This window comes from Xiphias gladius, chromosome 7, assembly GCF_016859285.1.
Source record: "Xiphias gladius isolate SHS-SW01 ecotype Sanya breed wild chromosome 7, ASM1685928v1, whole genome shotgun sequence".
In the NCBI taxonomy this organism is placed as follows: Eukaryota; Metazoa; Chordata; class Actinopteri; order Istiophoriformes; family Xiphiidae; genus Xiphias; species Xiphias gladius.
The window spans coordinates 12,891,397-12,910,025 of NC_053406.1; the positions used below are offsets into that span (position 1 = coordinate 12,891,397).

General features: G+C 39.1%; 1 protein-coding gene across 1 annotated transcript in view; it reads right to left on the reverse strand.

Annotated features, from left to right (window-relative positions):
• Positions 1-242: 242 nt before the first annotated feature.
• Positions 243-18,629, reverse strand: part of gucy1a2 (guanylate cyclase 1, soluble, alpha 2) — a 41,951-nt gene continuing 23,564 nt past the window's right edge. Inside the window, exons 6-9 of the mRNA XM_040131576.1 lie at positions 17,729-18,001; positions 14,460-14,603; positions 6,318-6,472; positions 243-6,042 (exon numbers count right to left, since the gene is read on the reverse strand). Coding sequence (XP_039987510.1) covers positions 5,823-6,042; positions 6,318-6,472; positions 14,460-14,603; positions 17,729-18,001 — 792 coding nt within the window. The 3' untranslated portion in view covers positions 243-5,822. The remainder of the gene's footprint in view (positions 6,043-6,317; positions 6,473-14,459; positions 14,604-17,728; positions 18,002-18,629) is intronic.

Genomic DNA, 18,629 nt, shown 5'->3' on the forward strand with positions numbered 1-18,629 from the left:
AAATCCATGCTATGCTGTTATGGAATCTGTACATGCACTGATAACTACTCTGTCGAAAGGATTATATTTCAGACTGTCCCCTGGAAGTGGCCCTTGAAGATCTATATAGTATAACTGTGATTTTTTTTTTAAACTTATTTTTTTACTTTTACTTATCATACACACATACTTACAAGTTCATAACAGTCATATACAAATGTATAAATGCATGTATACACAATAACAGCCACAGTCTTTCCTCCTTATTAAAGATAATTGGTGTTTTGTTTTTAATTTAGATTATATAAGACAGAAGATGTGCCCTTAATGTCAGTCAGAAACGAACAGCTGTCATCAAGCCTCTTCCACATACACACCTGATTCCAACAAAAGGGTCAAACAGGGTTCATGTTCAGGGTCAGCTCTCTACTTTTACAACATGAGATTAAAGCACAAGACACTTACCAGATTTGTGACACACGAAATAGTGAGGTCTGAGAGAGTTCCCGGTGAAGTGATGACTTATCAAAAGTCCCATATATCTTATTTATTTTAAAACAGCTGATGAACAATTTTTATGGAAGCTACTATTCTCATGTGGATGAAGCTTTATAGATTGAAGATCAGTGGAGTAGTGTGCATCCTTTCTAGGAGCTGAGTTTTTTTTGAGGACCTTGGACAATGACGACAAGCACCAACCATGTTTGTTTCTGCTGTTGAAACCAGGCTTATGCTAAACCAGTGGGGACCAGTTTATAACAATGTCCTGCAAAAAACATATGTTAAGCAACTTTATTTTTCAATAAAAATGACAGTGTCATGCTCATTCAGTTGAAGAAATCGTTTCATAGATCCATCATTAAAGAAAACCACTCAAAATGCGATGTAGAATGAAAAAATTACAATAGTGTCAATGAAAAATCTATCCTTTTTCCCTTAATTATTGAAAAAAAGGACATTACTTGAGGGTAAAGAGGTTTGGTGGGACACTGGCATGTTGGGAAATCCAGCCTGGCTTTAGATGGCACACATACGGATATAATGTATCTGGCTGAAATAGAAGGACAGCAAAGCAGTGGAAAATGTGAAAATCATTTTTTGAATCATACAAAAAAAATCTGCTATACAATTTTATTACAATTTCCATGTTTCAGTTGGTATATCCAAATTGTACAGATCTGTTACAGGTACAGTACGCCTTTATTGACAAATCATTATGTTTGCACATTGCCAAACTCAATGTTTTCTCATATTGTTTGACACACACACACAGACAGACTCACACAGGCAGACACAGCTGCTGGAGTTATGGATGTGTTTGGCTTCGTCTCACTGGACACTGGATCCGCCCACACTTACCTCAGGCTCATGACAACATCTGTGTTGACTGTTTAACACAGCTTATACAGTACAGCTCGGTTGTATTGCCACTGTAACTGTGATGTGTGCCTGTGTATGAGTAACCCACAAACAGTATGCACTGCAGGTGTAGTGGTCCATGACTGACAACAACACTATAGAGAACCAGTACCTGCAACACCTCTGCATCATAACAGCAAGACGTGTAAGATCTGATCAAACGTCTAATTTTGTGCCAGGAATTTACACACTTGGAGACATGAGCAGTGGAAGTTGCGTGGGTGTAATGCTGGTGTAACCTCCTTTATTTAGCCTAGATGCAGAATTCACGCACTGCTGAAAGTTGAGTGTAAATGACACCTGCACCACATTTATGCTACAATAGATTTATTAAGTACACATTAATGCATGTTTGCTGTATAGAATAGGGCCAGGATGACAGTCAGAGAGCACTTACGCGTCTCTGTATGTGAAAGCCTGCCTCGGAAAAACCTACCCCAGGCCCAATAACATAACTCTCAAATAAACTTAAGAGTGGTTCACCTATCTTGCAAGGACCCTAAGAGTTTTACTGTTTGGGTAGAATGCAAAAGTAGTGTCCATGCACATTTTCCCTCCCTATTGGATTTAACATGGTTTGCACTTGCTTATTTGATTTTATAGTCAAATTGTGTAGTCAAAGAGGGTTTACAATGGCAACTTGTCAGCTAAAATAGCAAACATTGCTATCATTGTTAACACTGTGGCCATAATTGACCATAAATTAATTGGCACCTCATCATTCTTCAGTTATATGTATCTAATCTTGCCTACTTGATTCCTGGACTGGAGTGGACTTTGGACATTGAACCGTACAGTATGAAGCTATGCTGCTGTACATCTTCTTCCATGAAACTGCTGCTCGTCCTTTGTTTCTGGATTAACCCTCCATAATGGGCTTACGCACAAGGGACTACTTATGGGTCAATTTGTCCATATGATATTTTTGGTAAAACTAAAACAGAGCTAAAGACACTTCAGATACCTCAGTGAAAACTGATGTTTTCATAAAATGGCCCAAGTTGCCTCTCTAACATTTGTGAAATTAGACTTTACTTTATAATCAGCTGCAAAATTAAGGCTAACCAGTATCCACTTTCCGTGACCTTAAAGACATGGGAAACTTCCCTCGGGCTCTTGGAAAACCTGGTGAACCATTCTCTAGTGAACTTGGCAATTTATACTCATCCAGAATTTATTTTTGCAGGGCAGGCTTGTCAGTGTTACTATAAAGAGAGAGATCAAAGTGCCAATCCTTTGAACCACTGATTTATACATATAAAGGATGTAGGTTTCACTGATGTCCCAGGTGGGTGTTGCAGATTCAGGTTTTCTATAATAACACAAAAAATGTGAACGTTATAGGAACTGTCTCAGGAACTGTTTTGGCTTTGTTGCCACAAAGCATTAAAATGTGAGCAACATTATGCTGCCTTCTAAGAGATGTAGCAAGCCTCCCCAAAATAATCTACTGATTTAAATTTTGAGTTACCACTTGTTTTAAGATTACATGGTTGCCCCCCCTTGACTGTTCGGATTTATCTTTAGGTGTTATTATTGTCTAGTCCATTGTTAGTTCTATACTGCATAGTATCCTTTAAGCAACAGGAAACAATTAAAAATAGGATATAGTTATTTTTGTTTACAGTGAATATGGATAAGAGTAGGGGGTATATGGAAAAATATTCTCAAAAATATATTATATATGTGTTTTCTTTGTTAGCAAAATTGTCTATTTTCATTGGAGTCATGATCTCTACAGACCATGCTGTAAATGTGCAAGTGTTTCTGATGCTACTGGTGTCAGAGAATCTAATGGCAATAATCCCAATGATGAACTATGACCAAAGTTTTCTGGCACTTGTAACCCTTCTCTGGTTCAACTCCTTCTGACTTTTCTTTTTCCCTCTTCTCCAATCTTTTCCTCTAATATGGCACATTACTTTGTTGTGCTGGTGTCAATCTCAGTCAGACAATGCCCATTAGTGAGTGAAATTTTCAGCCAGATGGGCGTTAGTTTTTATGTCCAAAGCAAATTATCCTTCCGATGTTTTCCAACAAGCTGTGTATTACACACAAAAGCACATCCAGCGCATGCTCCTGTTCTGCCAAGGCCAGTGATTTGACGAAGTGTTTGGCTATCAAAATGTCTCACCCTTTCACAACTGAACGTACACGACAGACAGCAGGGACCAAACCTTTACTCAAAAAAATGACACTAGCCTGTGCTGGTGGGGTCTCAGAATTCAATTGGCACGTTTTAGTTAATCTTTTAGAGGTTCAGCAACCAGTATGTCATTTGGCAAGATGAAATGTATTTTGCCTTTATGAAGAGCAATTATTAACAGTTTAGTAATTAAGTTATTTTGTCAGTAACTTAAGCTAAAATGTGATGCTTTCTTTTTTTTTTTTACACCAAAAAGGTAAACACTTACAGGCAGTGTAACTTTTAATTTTAAACAACGTTATTTCAGAACTTTTTTGGTCATCAACAATAAGTTAAAACTAGGATGTGACTTTGAAAAATCTGTGTGTACTTCTTATGATAATATAAACGTTTCTATCAACATGAAAAATGTAAAAAATAATGCCTCCTGCAATAGCTTTGTTTTTTCTCTATCGGCCCATAACAGCCAGTTATTCAAAGTCTGATATAAACTTGATATTTGATTTGTACTTCACTGATGAAGAAACAATGGCAGCAATGTAATGTAAGTTACGTTAAATAAACACCCAAATGTGCCACTGTCCGACTTCAACCCCTTCACTTCCCATTTTATGATGACCTTATGGAGATCCTCTTAGACAAAAGCTTGTGACATGTATTTCCCAATGTCTGGGTTACTGAGCTATGCTGAATATTTGGAAAGCCTGAGATTTCCACTGAGTAAATCATCCTCAGTCTACCAACAAATTAGTAGACTTGAATTCCAATCCTGTTAGTTACATTTGTAAGGGGCTAGTATATACTTTTATATCCATGTGGTAAAAAACAATGCAATTAAAAATGATTATATATGTAAATGTGAACTGTGTCAAGCGTGCATACTGTGACTATGTGTACAAGTTAGTATAGTACTATATTATTAGTACTATTTTGTGTGTATTATTGGTTGATCTGGACAAAAAAACAGATGAATAGAATTTCAAATATTTGATCTCTTTCAGGAGCACTTGATTTATTTTGTTAGCCATTCATGACTGTCTCAAAATGCAATACATAACTAGTCAGGACTCCTGGTGGCTCTCTGGGATAAGGTGCCCGTAACTTGCAAGGTCACAGGTTCAAATGTGGGTCATAAACTTTGGCACATGTCATTGCCTGATTCAAATCCTTCACTTTCCAGTCTAGCTAATCTCACAGAAATGTCATAAAAATATCTTCAAACAAGTGGAAACATAAAATAAATGAAGCACTCCTTATATTTTTTTATTTTCAAATATTTAAAACTAATCCATCTTGTATTTGTCCTGATTTGAGCAGTAAAAAGGCACTGAGCTGGGAGTAATTTTCAGTCCTAAACATATTACCTGCTGTGAAATGGCTGGATTGTTGTTGGCTCTAGTTTGCCGTGGTTTAGAAGCATAAAACGCTCTAAGATCAGCTTAGCATTTTTGGCATTTGTCCTTTATTCACCCCGTTTCAAACCTATCTCCTTATTTGTGCCTCTCATTTATCTCTCCCCACCCCGACCAACTGGTCCTTGGTTGACGGATGGATGGAACAAGCAGCAGATGTTAGGATTAGCTATGTTTAGTAAAGCATGACATGATTTAGGGACAGTTGGAAGGGGAGGAAGAGGAGTTGTATTGTTCTTCAGTAGTGGTCTTCCTTGTACAAGAGGCCTTGATGCACAGCAAACATTTGTGTCAATGTTGCCATCTTCCAAAAGTTCATACAACTTCATTCCTCAGCATCCACTTTGTTAATGGAAAGTGGATTTGTTCTATTTGCACAATTCCATTGCTAATGAGTGCAACAGTGGTCATATAAATGGTTATCTCCAAGCACTGTTGCCTCTAGACCAAGGTCAGGGTACCACTTGGGAGAGAGAACCACTGGAGAAAGTTGGACACCAGGCATGGAGCTGAGAAATCCAGCTTGATATTAAGTTTTATATTAAGGTTTTCTCAACTAATTGCCCCATCATTACACTTCCTAGGGGAAGGGTCAATGTGAGACTAGCACAGTTGCCATTCCTCAAGTCATTTGAACCATATCTCCCTTGCACAATGGAGATATTTTTTTCACCTATCATGAGGGCATTTTTTTTTTTTTTTAAAGTTTGATTCATACAGGCCATCCCACAGGCCTGAATCCAAGTTTTCACATAATGCATTTGCATATCCAAAGATCTGAGTGATCGGTTCCTTGCATGTTCCCCAGGTTAAAATCCAACCTCTCACATAATGAATAATTGTGCATCCTAGTCTGTGTCTGGTACCTACAAACTTGTTTCTCTTAGAAACATGGTCCCAATGCTGTAGGACACTTTCCTCATAGAGGCCGGGGGAGCAGAGCGAGAACTGGTCAAGGAGGCATGACTGTGAGACGTCCCCGCTTCCAAGAAGTAACATGTCCCTGGGATCTCTTTGGGAAAATTCTCGGGGAGCTCCAGTCGTGAACGAGGGACAAATGAAAAAGAGCGGTCGTCTTTCAGCAACCTGTTGAGAAGAGAAGAGAAGAGAAGAGAAGAGAAGAGAAGAGAAGAGAAGAGAAGAAGAGAGAAGAGAAGAGACACATAGGTGGAGTGCTATGCAAACTAAGAACAGATCACAGATATTTCTAATATCAAGCAATGTACACTTAAATATACACAGTATACTGTATGTCCACAAGAGGATTGTATTCCCCCAAAATTTATCGTTTAAAACAGGTCCAAATATATGTTTGTGTAAATGCATATCTGTACATTTGTATGCATACTGCAGTAACTTACTGGTAGGTTGTGGGACTAACATTGATACACCTCGGATGGCTCCCCGATTCAAACTTGCTGGCCAGTGTCACATTGTTCCCGAACAGGCAATAACGTGGCATTTTAACCCCGACCACACCTGCCAGCACCGAGCCCGTGTGGATACCTATCCTTAGCTAGGACATAAAGGGAGGGGGAATGTAGTAGGAGAAGATTGTGGAGAAGAGAGGTAGAGGGGAGGTAGAGAGATTAGAGCATTAACATAACCAGCAGGATTCAAAAAGAGTAAACAGTCTAAATAGTGTTTCATGTATATTTCTTGAAAATCCATACACTTAAGTCTGTGTCAACATTCATTTCTTTACACTGCATATGCATGCAGTTTGGTTGCTATGCAGTCACCAGTAAAGATTGACCTAGAGTCAAGAGTTTGACCTTAGTCGTTTAATCAATCAAGAGAAACGTAACTGCCAAGCAATTTGATAACCAATTAATTTTTTAAGTCACTTATCGAGCATATTGCAGAACATTAGCTAAGGCTACCTTCCTACATGTAAACAATTTATGCTTGTCTTTGTTATATATGATAGGAAAGGGAATATATTTGGGTTTTGAATTGTTGGTTGGATATGTAAGCAATTTAAATATCCCATGTTAAACCCTGGGAAATTACAATAGATTTTTTTTTCTTCACAATTTCTGACATTTTATAGACCAAACAATTCATCAAAAAAATGGATAGTGACAATAATCCTTAGTTGTAGCCCTAGTCTCATCTCACTGTGAGCCTTAAGCTATTATGTCTGGCTTTGAATATCTGTAAGCAATGTGAGCAAACTCATGTTTTGTGCATGAATTTAATCCATCCGGACATCTGAGATGGCTAACCTGTACCACAACAACATACCTGACAATGTTGTGAATGTTAATGAATCAGATCTCTCCGGTGAACTGAACTGATGCCATTATTAAGTGTGCTGCCTATCCTGCAGCACAAAGGCTTTCCAGTATTGAACCAGAAGTGCTGTATCGTAGCCATTGTACTTCGAAATTAGTGTAGCTGTTCTTATCTAATCTGATATCCTGTGGCAGCAGATTTTCAGAGTGATGGAAATAGCAAGAGTGAGAGAGGGAAATTATTCAAATAAATAACTGCTTCCACCTCCACTTGATAACAGATATAGGACAGCAACATTGAACTCATATTATAATCTGGCTGAAATATAAATGGCTGGAGGCAGAGTGAAAGCTATCTAGCCATCATTCCAATTTGACCATCCCACTTCATGGCCACTTGACCAACTATTGGTTTCTTCAACTTGGGAACAAGTCATCATACATACAATACAAACACACACACACACACACACACACACAAACACAAATTTCTAATGATCTACTTGAGCATCTCGTCACCTCGGTAACCAACACCACTGTATGCATGCCAGCACTCTGTGAGGTAGTCATGGCAACAACAGGCAATGGGGGTAGTGAGGTAGAAACAGCACAGACAGACAGAAAGAAAGACAAATGAGAAAATGAGAGAGAGAGAGAGAGAGAGAAAAAAGCAAAAAATAAAGCTATAATTAGATGGCCAACCCTTGACATCCCCGTAGGAGAGATAAAGAAAATGAGAGAGACAGAAAGCGAGAGAGAACGGGCTGGTAGGTGCACTAGTGTGACCTATTTTTCAACTGAACTGCTTACAGATGGCCATGCGCTTGTCTGTCTCGCTCTACAACAGACAACCACTCACAGACACACACAAACAAATCTGTATCCAGCACCCACTCTCCTCTTTATTTCTTAGTCTCAAAACACAGACACAGTAACACTCATACACTCTTCCCCTCCTTTTTGCCATGAGTCAACGTCCGCAGCACATGGCCGCCAGCGAGCCAATGAGCAGATGGCGCGGCACCACAGACAACCAATCACATTCTAGCCTCTGGCCAAGCTGACAGAAGGATTCCGAGATGGAGAAAGACTGAGACAGAGAGAGGAGGAAGTTGTTATGAAGTCACTGTTGTTCCATATACACTCAGGTACCAGTGTATTAGGAACACCTAGCAAGGCAGTCTAATAAAACAGTCCTGTAGTTTGAGCTGCTGTTGAACTGTATTGCGAAATAATAGAAACACCTGTCCACATAACACAATACAATTCAACAGCTCCACAAACTGTTGCCTCCACAACGACCATGCAGTTGACTAAACACCTATTAAAAACAGTTTAAACACAAACTAAACATAATAACCGTCATGAAGGGAGGATTTATTGCAGGACTGTTAGCCTATATTAGACTGCATTAGTTTTAACTAAGTGTACTTCAGCTGTTGTAAACAAACTATAAAACACAAACACATGCAATGGTAGATTTTTGTCAGATGGTTTGTAATCCTGAAAAAATCAGTTAATTAATTGATTTGAAAAAACTGTCATCAAACAATTTGTCAAGGAAAAATGCCAAACGGTATGCTGGTTCCGGCACCTCAAATGGGATGATTTGCAGCTACTCTCTGTTTTATATCACTTTAAATTGAATATCTTTTGGTTTTGAACTATTGGTTGGATAAAAGAAGCAATCTGCCAGCACAGTGGTTACAGTATATTATTTATTGAGCAACTGCTACTGTGTAAAACCAGTTTCCTTGATATGTTCACATCAGCATGTGAAAAAAATGGCAATTTCAAATTTGGTGTAGATGTGAAAAAACAGAAGAAAGCTGTGGGGGGGGGGCCACAAAGTGTGTACTGCGGAGCTGAAGGTGCTTGCAACTCTAAAATGAACATGTAGTCAGAAAAAAAAACATGACAAGCCCCTGATCATTCCTGAAACCAAAATGCTCAGATACTGCTACATTAATGTATGTTTAGTGGGCATTAGCCCACATACACACACAGAAACAGCAAAATTCAGCAATTGCATTTTTTAACGATAATCTCATGTGAATACAATCTGGCATTCAGAAAGTGTATAACTGAGCATGTATAGAAGATACTATAGTTTCTGCTATGGTTTTGGTTCGAAATCCCATTGAGGTTTAGGCACAATTCCTATTAACGCTAACAATATAAGCACTATGTCCCTGACATTGACACCCACTCACGTACTCATACACACAAGCAGACACATATGCAAAGATCATGCTTCATGCCTACATCCCATGAAAACAAATAACAATACTTGGTTACCATATGTGTTTATCTCTTGACATCTCACTCCTCTCTGTGTTTATCTCTGTGTCCATGTATCACTCTCACTCTCTTGTTTCTCTCTCACCACACATTTTATCTCAGTTCTCTCCCACAGCTCTCATGCTAGTTTGCATAACAGTGCAACACTGGCTGGAGCTGAGTGCACTCACTGAACAATATTTATCATGCTTAAGTGTTGAACATCTCTGTAAAACTCCTTCATACCAACATGAAGTGAAGAGAGATAAGAAAGAGGAGAGCACAGGAGAGTGCAATATGTAAAAAAGCAGAACAAGAATAAAAACTGAGAGAAAAAGCAAGTAAGAAACTGCAGGGGAAAACGAATGGAGCGGGTTAGAGAGAGGCTGCAGAGGATACAGGGAGCGAAAGACAGGAGGGAGGAGGGAAAGATAAAGAGGGGACGAGGAAAGACGGTGGGAGAAAGTGGAAGAACAAGAGAGCAGGCCAAAAATGCTTGGCAAGGCCTTTCTATTTTGAGACAAATGGACAACGTTAGGAGCACAGCAGTACACAGAGCAGTATCCTGTCTGTTATTCAGCAGCTTTCTGTCTTAGCCTCTCGGTCACAATCACGTTTTGTTCGGTGTAATTCTCTATGTATACTTTTAAACAAGTCAAAACAAGTTATTCCTAAATTTTTCTTATAATCTCAAACAACGTCGTAATACTTACCTTGTCCAAGGCACTCAGCTCAAACCCCATTTAATGTTTCTGAATATATATAAACAAGTCGCAAATATATATTTTCATTTTTAAAACCGGCTCTGTCAGTTCCCGACACAACACAGCATTGTAGTTTTAAGCAAATGCTACTCAACCAGAAGTAAACAGTGCACTTGTTAAGGACTATTTTTATTTCATGAGAGTTGTCAACAGTAAGAAAAATATAGTACATCACCAGCCTTATCCTGTAATATGACTGAATACAGTAAGACATAAGACATAGGATGGCAATAATGACACCGATGAAATGTCTTTCTCCATTGCTGTGCTACATTTGTGGGTTCTGTTTCACTGATGATCTGTGCCAAACCAGAAATAAAACGCAGTTTATTGCAGGTAATGCCCTTGACTCATCTTTATAGCATTGCAAGTAAGCACCCTTGCCCGAAAAGCTGCCAAGGCAGCCTAATAGTGATGAGTGACCTTGACAGAGACTGGACCGAGGATAAATATAAATAAATGATATTCCGTGTCCCCTTTTTATTCTACTGAATTAACATGAGAGGTTTAAACTCAATTCCCTCAGTTGTGTCTCTTGCTATCCCTCCCTAGTTAATATCCTCATCTCTTCTCTGTCTGTCTCTCTGAAATCATACACTATTCAATTGGCCTTTAAATAGGTATCATACGTGATATCAAAAGTTACTCCGTAAGTACATAAAATATTGTTGTTGGATTTATTGTTAATTTTGGCTCAACAATGAATCCTAGCGATACTACCTGCTCAAGTTGGAACAACCCTCACAGCACCAGCTGCAGTGCGTGTGACGAAAAGCAGACGGTTCTACCATTAAAACATAAAACATTAAAACATAAAATAAACCATGACGGTAAAAAATAATAAACAAAAAGGAACTTGTTATATCGTATAATGTCCAGGGCTGGGGTTAAATACAGCAAATTTAGATTTAAGATACACAAATGGGATAGGAGTAGAGAGGAATAGAGAGAGATGGAGAGAGAGTAGACAAGAATAACAAAGCTTAGACAGTTGAAAACAAACACACACACACACACGCGCGCGCGCACACACACACACACACACACACACACACCACACGCATATGGTACATAAATAGAACAAAACATTGCATACATACACCCACACAGCACAAATGCATCTACATTAAGAAACATCCACGGACTCAAACAAGGCAGCAGCTGTTTGTAGCCATACTGTTGATTCTACAGTGTTTTTGGTTGAACGACACATGCAGCTGTCTCGGAGAAAATAAGTATAACTCAAACACAGACACACACTATTAAGGTGCACCATGTCTCCTGCCTCATTTCATGAAAACACACTCTGCTGAACCATTAGCACCAAAGACTGTTGTGTTACTTGGCATCTCTACTTTTATTTTGCGCTGTTCTCCTACCTTATCCCTTAAAACTATAGGAAATGTGATTTTTTTTTTTGTGTGTTTAAAATAAAATAAAACATTGATTATAGTACTGAGAGATTTGTGGACTTTGTCATGCAAATCCAAAGACTGGGAGGACAATTCTCAATTCACATTTAATGTGGTTACATTATTAAAGAATGTGGGTCTGTATTGAATCTTCACTAAAATGCACACTGCATATAAATACCCTTCTTGTTCTTCCAAAACGTTTTGAAAATCTTAATCAGTGTGTTAACAAGTGTGGATAAGTCCCTAAACGCTAACTAGCTGATGAATATTTTCAATCTCAAACTAACACCTCAACACTTTGCTATTTCTATTAATGTAAGACATTTCAATACTTTTTAATCTGGGTCCGGATCTGTTTCTCCCTGGAAATACACACAGTGGTGTGTAATAATGAGCTACATGTGCCAGATATAAGAAACCGTGGGGAAATTTACAAGAATTGTTGATGACATTTCTAGGAGCACGTGCAACAACCAACCCGAGTAACACAAAGCTAAATGCAAAATCATCATTTTTTTTCCATCACCTTAAAAGTGAGGCATTTCTCTATCAATGTCTCTCTTTCTGAAAATGAAAACAGACTGAGTTAATCCATTCTTTAGAATATCATCCGTCCATCTGTCAGTTCAGATCTCCTATCCCCATATCATCCATCTTCCCCTCTTCATCAACCCATCCATCCATCAACTCTGCGTCAATCACAACACAAACCCTCCCAGTCAATAATGTATTCTGTTATCACCACAGCAACAGCCCATGACACAGTCTGTAGTGCTGTAACCTTGAGTATCAGGGTGCATTCTGAAATAGTCAATAAGGTGCAAATACCAACACAGCTATGTTCAGAACCAGAAAACCACATACATTTAGTTGCAAGCAAAAACATACATAGGCATGAAGACGCACATTTTCCCTTGTCGTACACTGACCATGTGTTAGAATTACAATATCAAAGTTATGTCTAAAGGCAAAGATTGAAGGAAGCTGTTCTCAGCAGGAGGTGGTGATGGCAGTACTGGCTAATTAATTTACTTCTAGACCTACAACAATTAGATGACTGAGGGTTTAGTTAATCGACAGAAAAGTATATCGGCAACTACTCTGATGATCGAATAATCATTTTAGTCATTTCTTCCAGCAAAAATTTGCTGCTCCTAGATTTGATGCTTTTTTTTGTCATGATGGTAAACTGAATGTTTTTGAATTTTAGATTGTTGGTCAGACATTTGACGATGTCACCTTGGTCTGTGGGAAATTATAAAGGGAGTTTTTCACTATTTTATGACATTTTATGGACAAAAAAATTAATTGATTAATTGAAAAATAATCGGCAGTTTAGTTGATTATGAAAAAAATAATTAATTGCAGCCCTATTTACTTTTAAATAAGTCTTTTGTGGTTGGCTTAAGGGCTGTAAAACACCAAGTGAATCTTTTGGCAATGAAAAACAGATCTCAGTAACATAGAAAAAAATGTGTTCGTATTTTCTGTTTCTATCTTTGTTACAATTCTCCATCGGAGTTGCCAAAAATGTTGGTAAAAATTACGCAATTGTGTCATGTAGCTCAAGCACAATTGATTGCTTACAAAAAAGCTATAAGCCAGTGTGAACATCTTGAGAATGCATAGCCATAGTGCTGCGGCAGCTCGGTGAACAGTGCACATGGACTACAGGGTTTCCTGTAGCATTTTATAGTGGAAGCATCAGAGGAAATTGTCATTTTTATTTTTATAAAAAATATAATGCTAGGCTTATCAAGCTTCGGCGAATCTGAGCAGTGGCGAAACATCACACAACAAAGGTCATTTAATGAATAAGTTGACTGTTTGAAACGTAAGTTAATAACTATTCATAACAAGACATGTTTTAGGATCCGTGTGTTTCGGCTCTGCTGGTGATTGATTGATCGATCACACTTTGCGTTTGCTTCGTGGCAGTTAGGGATGCCACAATGTTAGGAAAAAAAACCTTCTATGCTTTTACAAGGTGCCAAAAGAAGAAACAAACAGCCCTATAAGTCACAAACAGGGGCTGATTTGTGACAAAAAAAAAGGCTTAGGTTTTTTTGATAATCACTAGTTGGACAGACAACCATTTGGATTTTCACACATGCACGGAGTCAGACAGACAATATAGCTGATTCAAGAACAGTTGGAGACAGAGTTCTATACCAAGAGAGAAATGAATGGCAGATAAAAAGGGGATACATTAAATATGCAAAATAAAACAGACTAAATATAAAAAGGCAAAGAGAGATAAAGTTACAGCTGTAGCAATCGTGGAAATGCATAAACAGGCAAAGCAAACAAAATTACAGTAGTGCTATCAAGTCATTTAACCATATAATCTAAATGTGTAACAGCATTGTCATTATGGGGGAGGAAGGATTGGAATAAAAACTATAAGGGAGGCAAAACATAAACATGTAAGATACAGGAAGAAAGAAACACAGTAATATGAAATGTAATGAATGCACAGATGAACAAGGTATTCTCTTCTTCAGGCCATCCTGGGCCTTGGCCTGCTCCCCCACCAGGATAACGTCCCGCGTAGCATCATGGATGGGGATAAGCTAATTAGGTTCATTTCTGTGTGCTAACAGCAGAAATGTGTTACAAAACTAGGGATCAGACTTTTTAGAGCTAATACCTTTAAATGCTCCAAAACTGGCAGCTGCATCCTCTCTCATCTTTAAAGGTCTGAGTGGCTGCATTTCCTGCATTTTTCTTTCAATGACCATACAGCAGCTTCACCAGTTATGTACGTGCCTCAGACTCTGCATGGTAGCGAATGAATGAAAACTCACCTTGATAGGTTTCCCATCAGGTGTCAGCACTTCCTCGGAGAGTTCCATCATCTTCAGAGCCATGTGTGCAATTGGCTTCGCATGACTATCAACCTTTTTGTGAAGTCCTCCTGCCACACAGTAGGCATCACCTATTGTCTCGATCTGTATGAGAAATGGAAGACGACGGGCACAAAACTTAATTAAAATTAATAAGTGTGGCTGTGAGTATATGCTGAAGTTCAACAACTCATACCATCTCCACTGAATAGTAGAAATTAAAAGCAATCCTTCATTCCTCCTATAATATAAGAACTACAGTATCTGTCTGTTTCTCTCTCTTGGCTTACATCTCTCACAGTAAGGGTTGCTGAGCATTTGGAGAGGATCTCAGTAAAGCCACGAGAGCACCTTGCGCTGTCTCTGACTCAGTCTGATAAGTCGAAAAAATACCAAATGTAAAATAAAATATATTCACCAATTTGCAGACACACTCATCCCGAAGTTCACCGAATCGCCACGTTACCTTTACCATGTATCGTCACAGACTGTATGCAGAGCCCATAATTACAAAAGCTTAAGTCTTATTGTATGTTTTTAGAGTCAGTTACACATTTTACAAGACTGTATTAAAGACATGACAAGTTATTCCATATTTTTCTCATTGTTGACAAATCTCACGAGAAGGTCAAAACCAACAATGGATCAGTCCATCTCTCAATTCTGTACGACCTTTCCACCCTTAGTGTGTGGCTCTCACCCCTTAGCCCATGTATTCCTACTGAAGACATAATAAAGGAATATGTCACCCATTGCAATGGTCTGGCTTATTTATGTGTTTTTAATGCTTTTCGGACAACAGTGGAGCTCAATTGCAGAGGGGAACATGATCAGGCTTTGGCTACACAGACAGTGTAGTGGATGCGGCTGTGGCTCAGGAGGTAAAACGGGTGGTCAACTAACCGGAAGGTCAGTGGTTTGCTCCCCGGCTCCTCCAGTCCGCATGTGGAAGTGTCCTTGGGCAAGATACTGAACCCCAAATTGCCCCCAATGTATCATCGGTGTGTGAGCGTGTGTGTGTGTGTGTGTGTAGAAAGCGCCGTGTGTATAGAAAAGAGTGCTGTATGAATGTGTGTGTGAATGGATGAATGTGGCAGTAGTGTAGGGCTTTTTGAATGGTCGATTAGACTAGAAAAACGCTATATAAGTGCAGTCCATTTACCATTTACAGTACTTGTTGGTAGGATCAATACAATTCAATTGTTGGTTTTGGTTTTTTCATCAGATTTGCTAACAATAAGAAAAATATAAATTATTACTTAACATAAATGCATGAGATATGGTGTATTACCAGAATTATCTTAAAGCTAACTTAAATCTGCTAAGTGGCAAAAATATTACATTTCCCTATGGAAAAAAAAACTGAAGAAAATGGTTTTGTTAGTAATGGAGCATCTTAAAGCTCTGATATACTATAGACAATAACTGGTCTGCTTCACTGGGTGTGAAAGATTAATGGGCTGGTAGGTAGAAATGTTTGGATCAACCCAGTGCCATCTTTATCATTTTAAATTCATAACAAATTATCTATGGCTTTTTTGTATTTCCAATGAAAAACATTCTCACTCGATATTTTAAGCCGCAATGCAGCGTTTCCCATATAGTAAGGAATTCATTTGGGAGACATACCAAGATAGAATCATCCCCACCAAGACAGACTTTTTTGTATTTATTTCTTTCAAACATATTTGTAGAAATACAGCTGACAGAGCAAGAGACAGAACAATGTTGGAAATTCTGCCTGTGTGGTGCAATGCTGTGCTAAAACACTAAGAGAGGCTTTATTCTCAATATATACTCTCTTAATAGAATCACAGTAAATAACAGCAGCATACACAAATTAACTAAGTTTAAAGCCATGAAGTGCAGTCACTAGTCCTTCTTTGGCCTTACTATGCCAGGTACTGCAGTAGTTGCAAAACTTCCTTGTTTAAGAATTACAGCAAATGCGAATAACGCAAACCGCAATGTGGCTCTTTCAGGGATGTGTTGCCATATTTCCAGCTGAACGAGTAACTAGGTGTCATGAAATGTGACACAGTCCTTATAAAGCAAAAAACATAGATGGCACAGGGGGAGAAAAAGGAGGGAAAAAGAAAACTACGAGACAAGCTGCTATCATTTAGGCCTGCCACCGACTAAATCATTTCAACAGTAACCATGACAATGGCAACATATGGGTGCCTCAGTCTCCTCACCACGTCCGCCTGTTCCTGCTTTCTCTTTTACTTACACACACACACACACACACACTCAGTCTTCCACTGCTATACACATAAACACTCTTACATACATTCAATCTGTCTGCCTTCCTCTCTGTACCTCTTCTTCCTTTTCTCCAGAGACTTTTCTGAGGGATATCACAGAGGAAAAGCATCTTTTTTTTTGAGAGATAGGCAAGTATATGTCGTTGTCACAGGGACTGAGGTAATGACATAGAGAGGAAAGATGATGGCACAGATGACAACTGAGAGAAGCAAATGTGGAAAAACTAAAAATTAAGAGAAAAAAATCGATTTGATGATAGACGGTAAGGATGAAGAGAAAGGGGAAAGACAGCAGAGACAGCAGACTACAGTGATGAGAGTAGCTAGGGCCAAAGCCACACTGTCAGATGGGCACTATTGACACATCTTTGTTAAGCTCCCACAGACTAGCCATTAATCAGTTCCTTTTTCCACGACACAAGCACACACGAATAAAGCACACACACACACGCACACACACACACACAGGTACACACACACGCACGCACACACACACACACACACACACACACACACACACACACACACACACACACACACACACACACACACACACACACACACACACACACACACACACACACACACACACACACACACACACACACACACATAAGTATATCTAGTGCACACAGACAGTGACATACCCTAAAGGTCTGGCTTATCTAACTCAAGTTCTAAGACTTTAAAGACCCGAAGAAATGAGGGCTTTACCTTTCTGGGAAACTGTAACTTCCTGGAAAACAATTCATCTTTGATGATGACCTCATTCTGCACAGGTGTGCACACAAACCAATAAAGCCATTACATTTTCCACGCAATCCCAGGCCTCTGACCTTCCTTTCAAATCAGACTGCCTCCCTAACTGATATCCCATTGTTTCACAGTCTAGAAAACCTCCCCAAGTCAACAGGTATTATTAAATCACATCAAGCAGATGTGTGAATCTTTCTGTCTACTGACCTTATAGACGTCCAGAATGCCACACTGGTAGTCGAAGCGTGTGTAAAGCTCGTTCAGCATGGAGATGACCTGCATAGGTGTGCACTGGGCACACACAGCAGTAAAACCCACGATGTCCGAGAACAGCATGGTGACGTCATCAAATTTGCGAGCGGGCACTGGCTGACCCTGCCACAGTTTCTGTGCCACATCACCTGGAAATATGGAGTAAAGGAGATCCACGGTTCTCCTCTTTTCCTCCTCCAGTGCCTGGTGAGTCCGTTCTAATGTGGCCTGGGAGAGGAAGGAAGAGGAGGGGATTATGAGGTTTATGTTCTCTGTGCTTTGCTTTGATGAAGGCACTGACGACAACATTGCTGAGATGTGGGAGTACTGCACCAAATTAAAACTGCTGGTTTGTGTAAATGTATTTGTGCATTAGTTGGATTTATTTTTGATTGTGTGTATCTGCTTATGCTTATTTGTGTCTGTGGGCGAGCTTCTTGATGCCAAGTCAGTCTGACGCAGTGCTATATCATTGTTCAAGCAGGCTTGTCAACCAAGATATAGCAATTTATAACAGTGGCCTGGGGGAGTAGTTGCAGTGAGGGAGTGATGCAGTGTGCAGATGCACAGGATTGGGTCATGACTCTGTGACTTGCTCAAGGGTACTTTGAAAGCCAATTATAAGAGCAAGTCCCAGGAGCCATATTCTTCAAGCCAGAATGGATTTAAACAGGCAACACTGAGATTTAACCAGCCACTACAGCTGATACATTGGATTTAACATCAGAGAGTTGTCTCACACATGATGGAAAACTAAGATAAAGACCTACAAAACATACTGAATGTTTTAGTGTATTTTGACCATTTCAGGTGTTTTGGTCACAGGTTGTCATTTGTCATTTTGATTGGTTGCTAA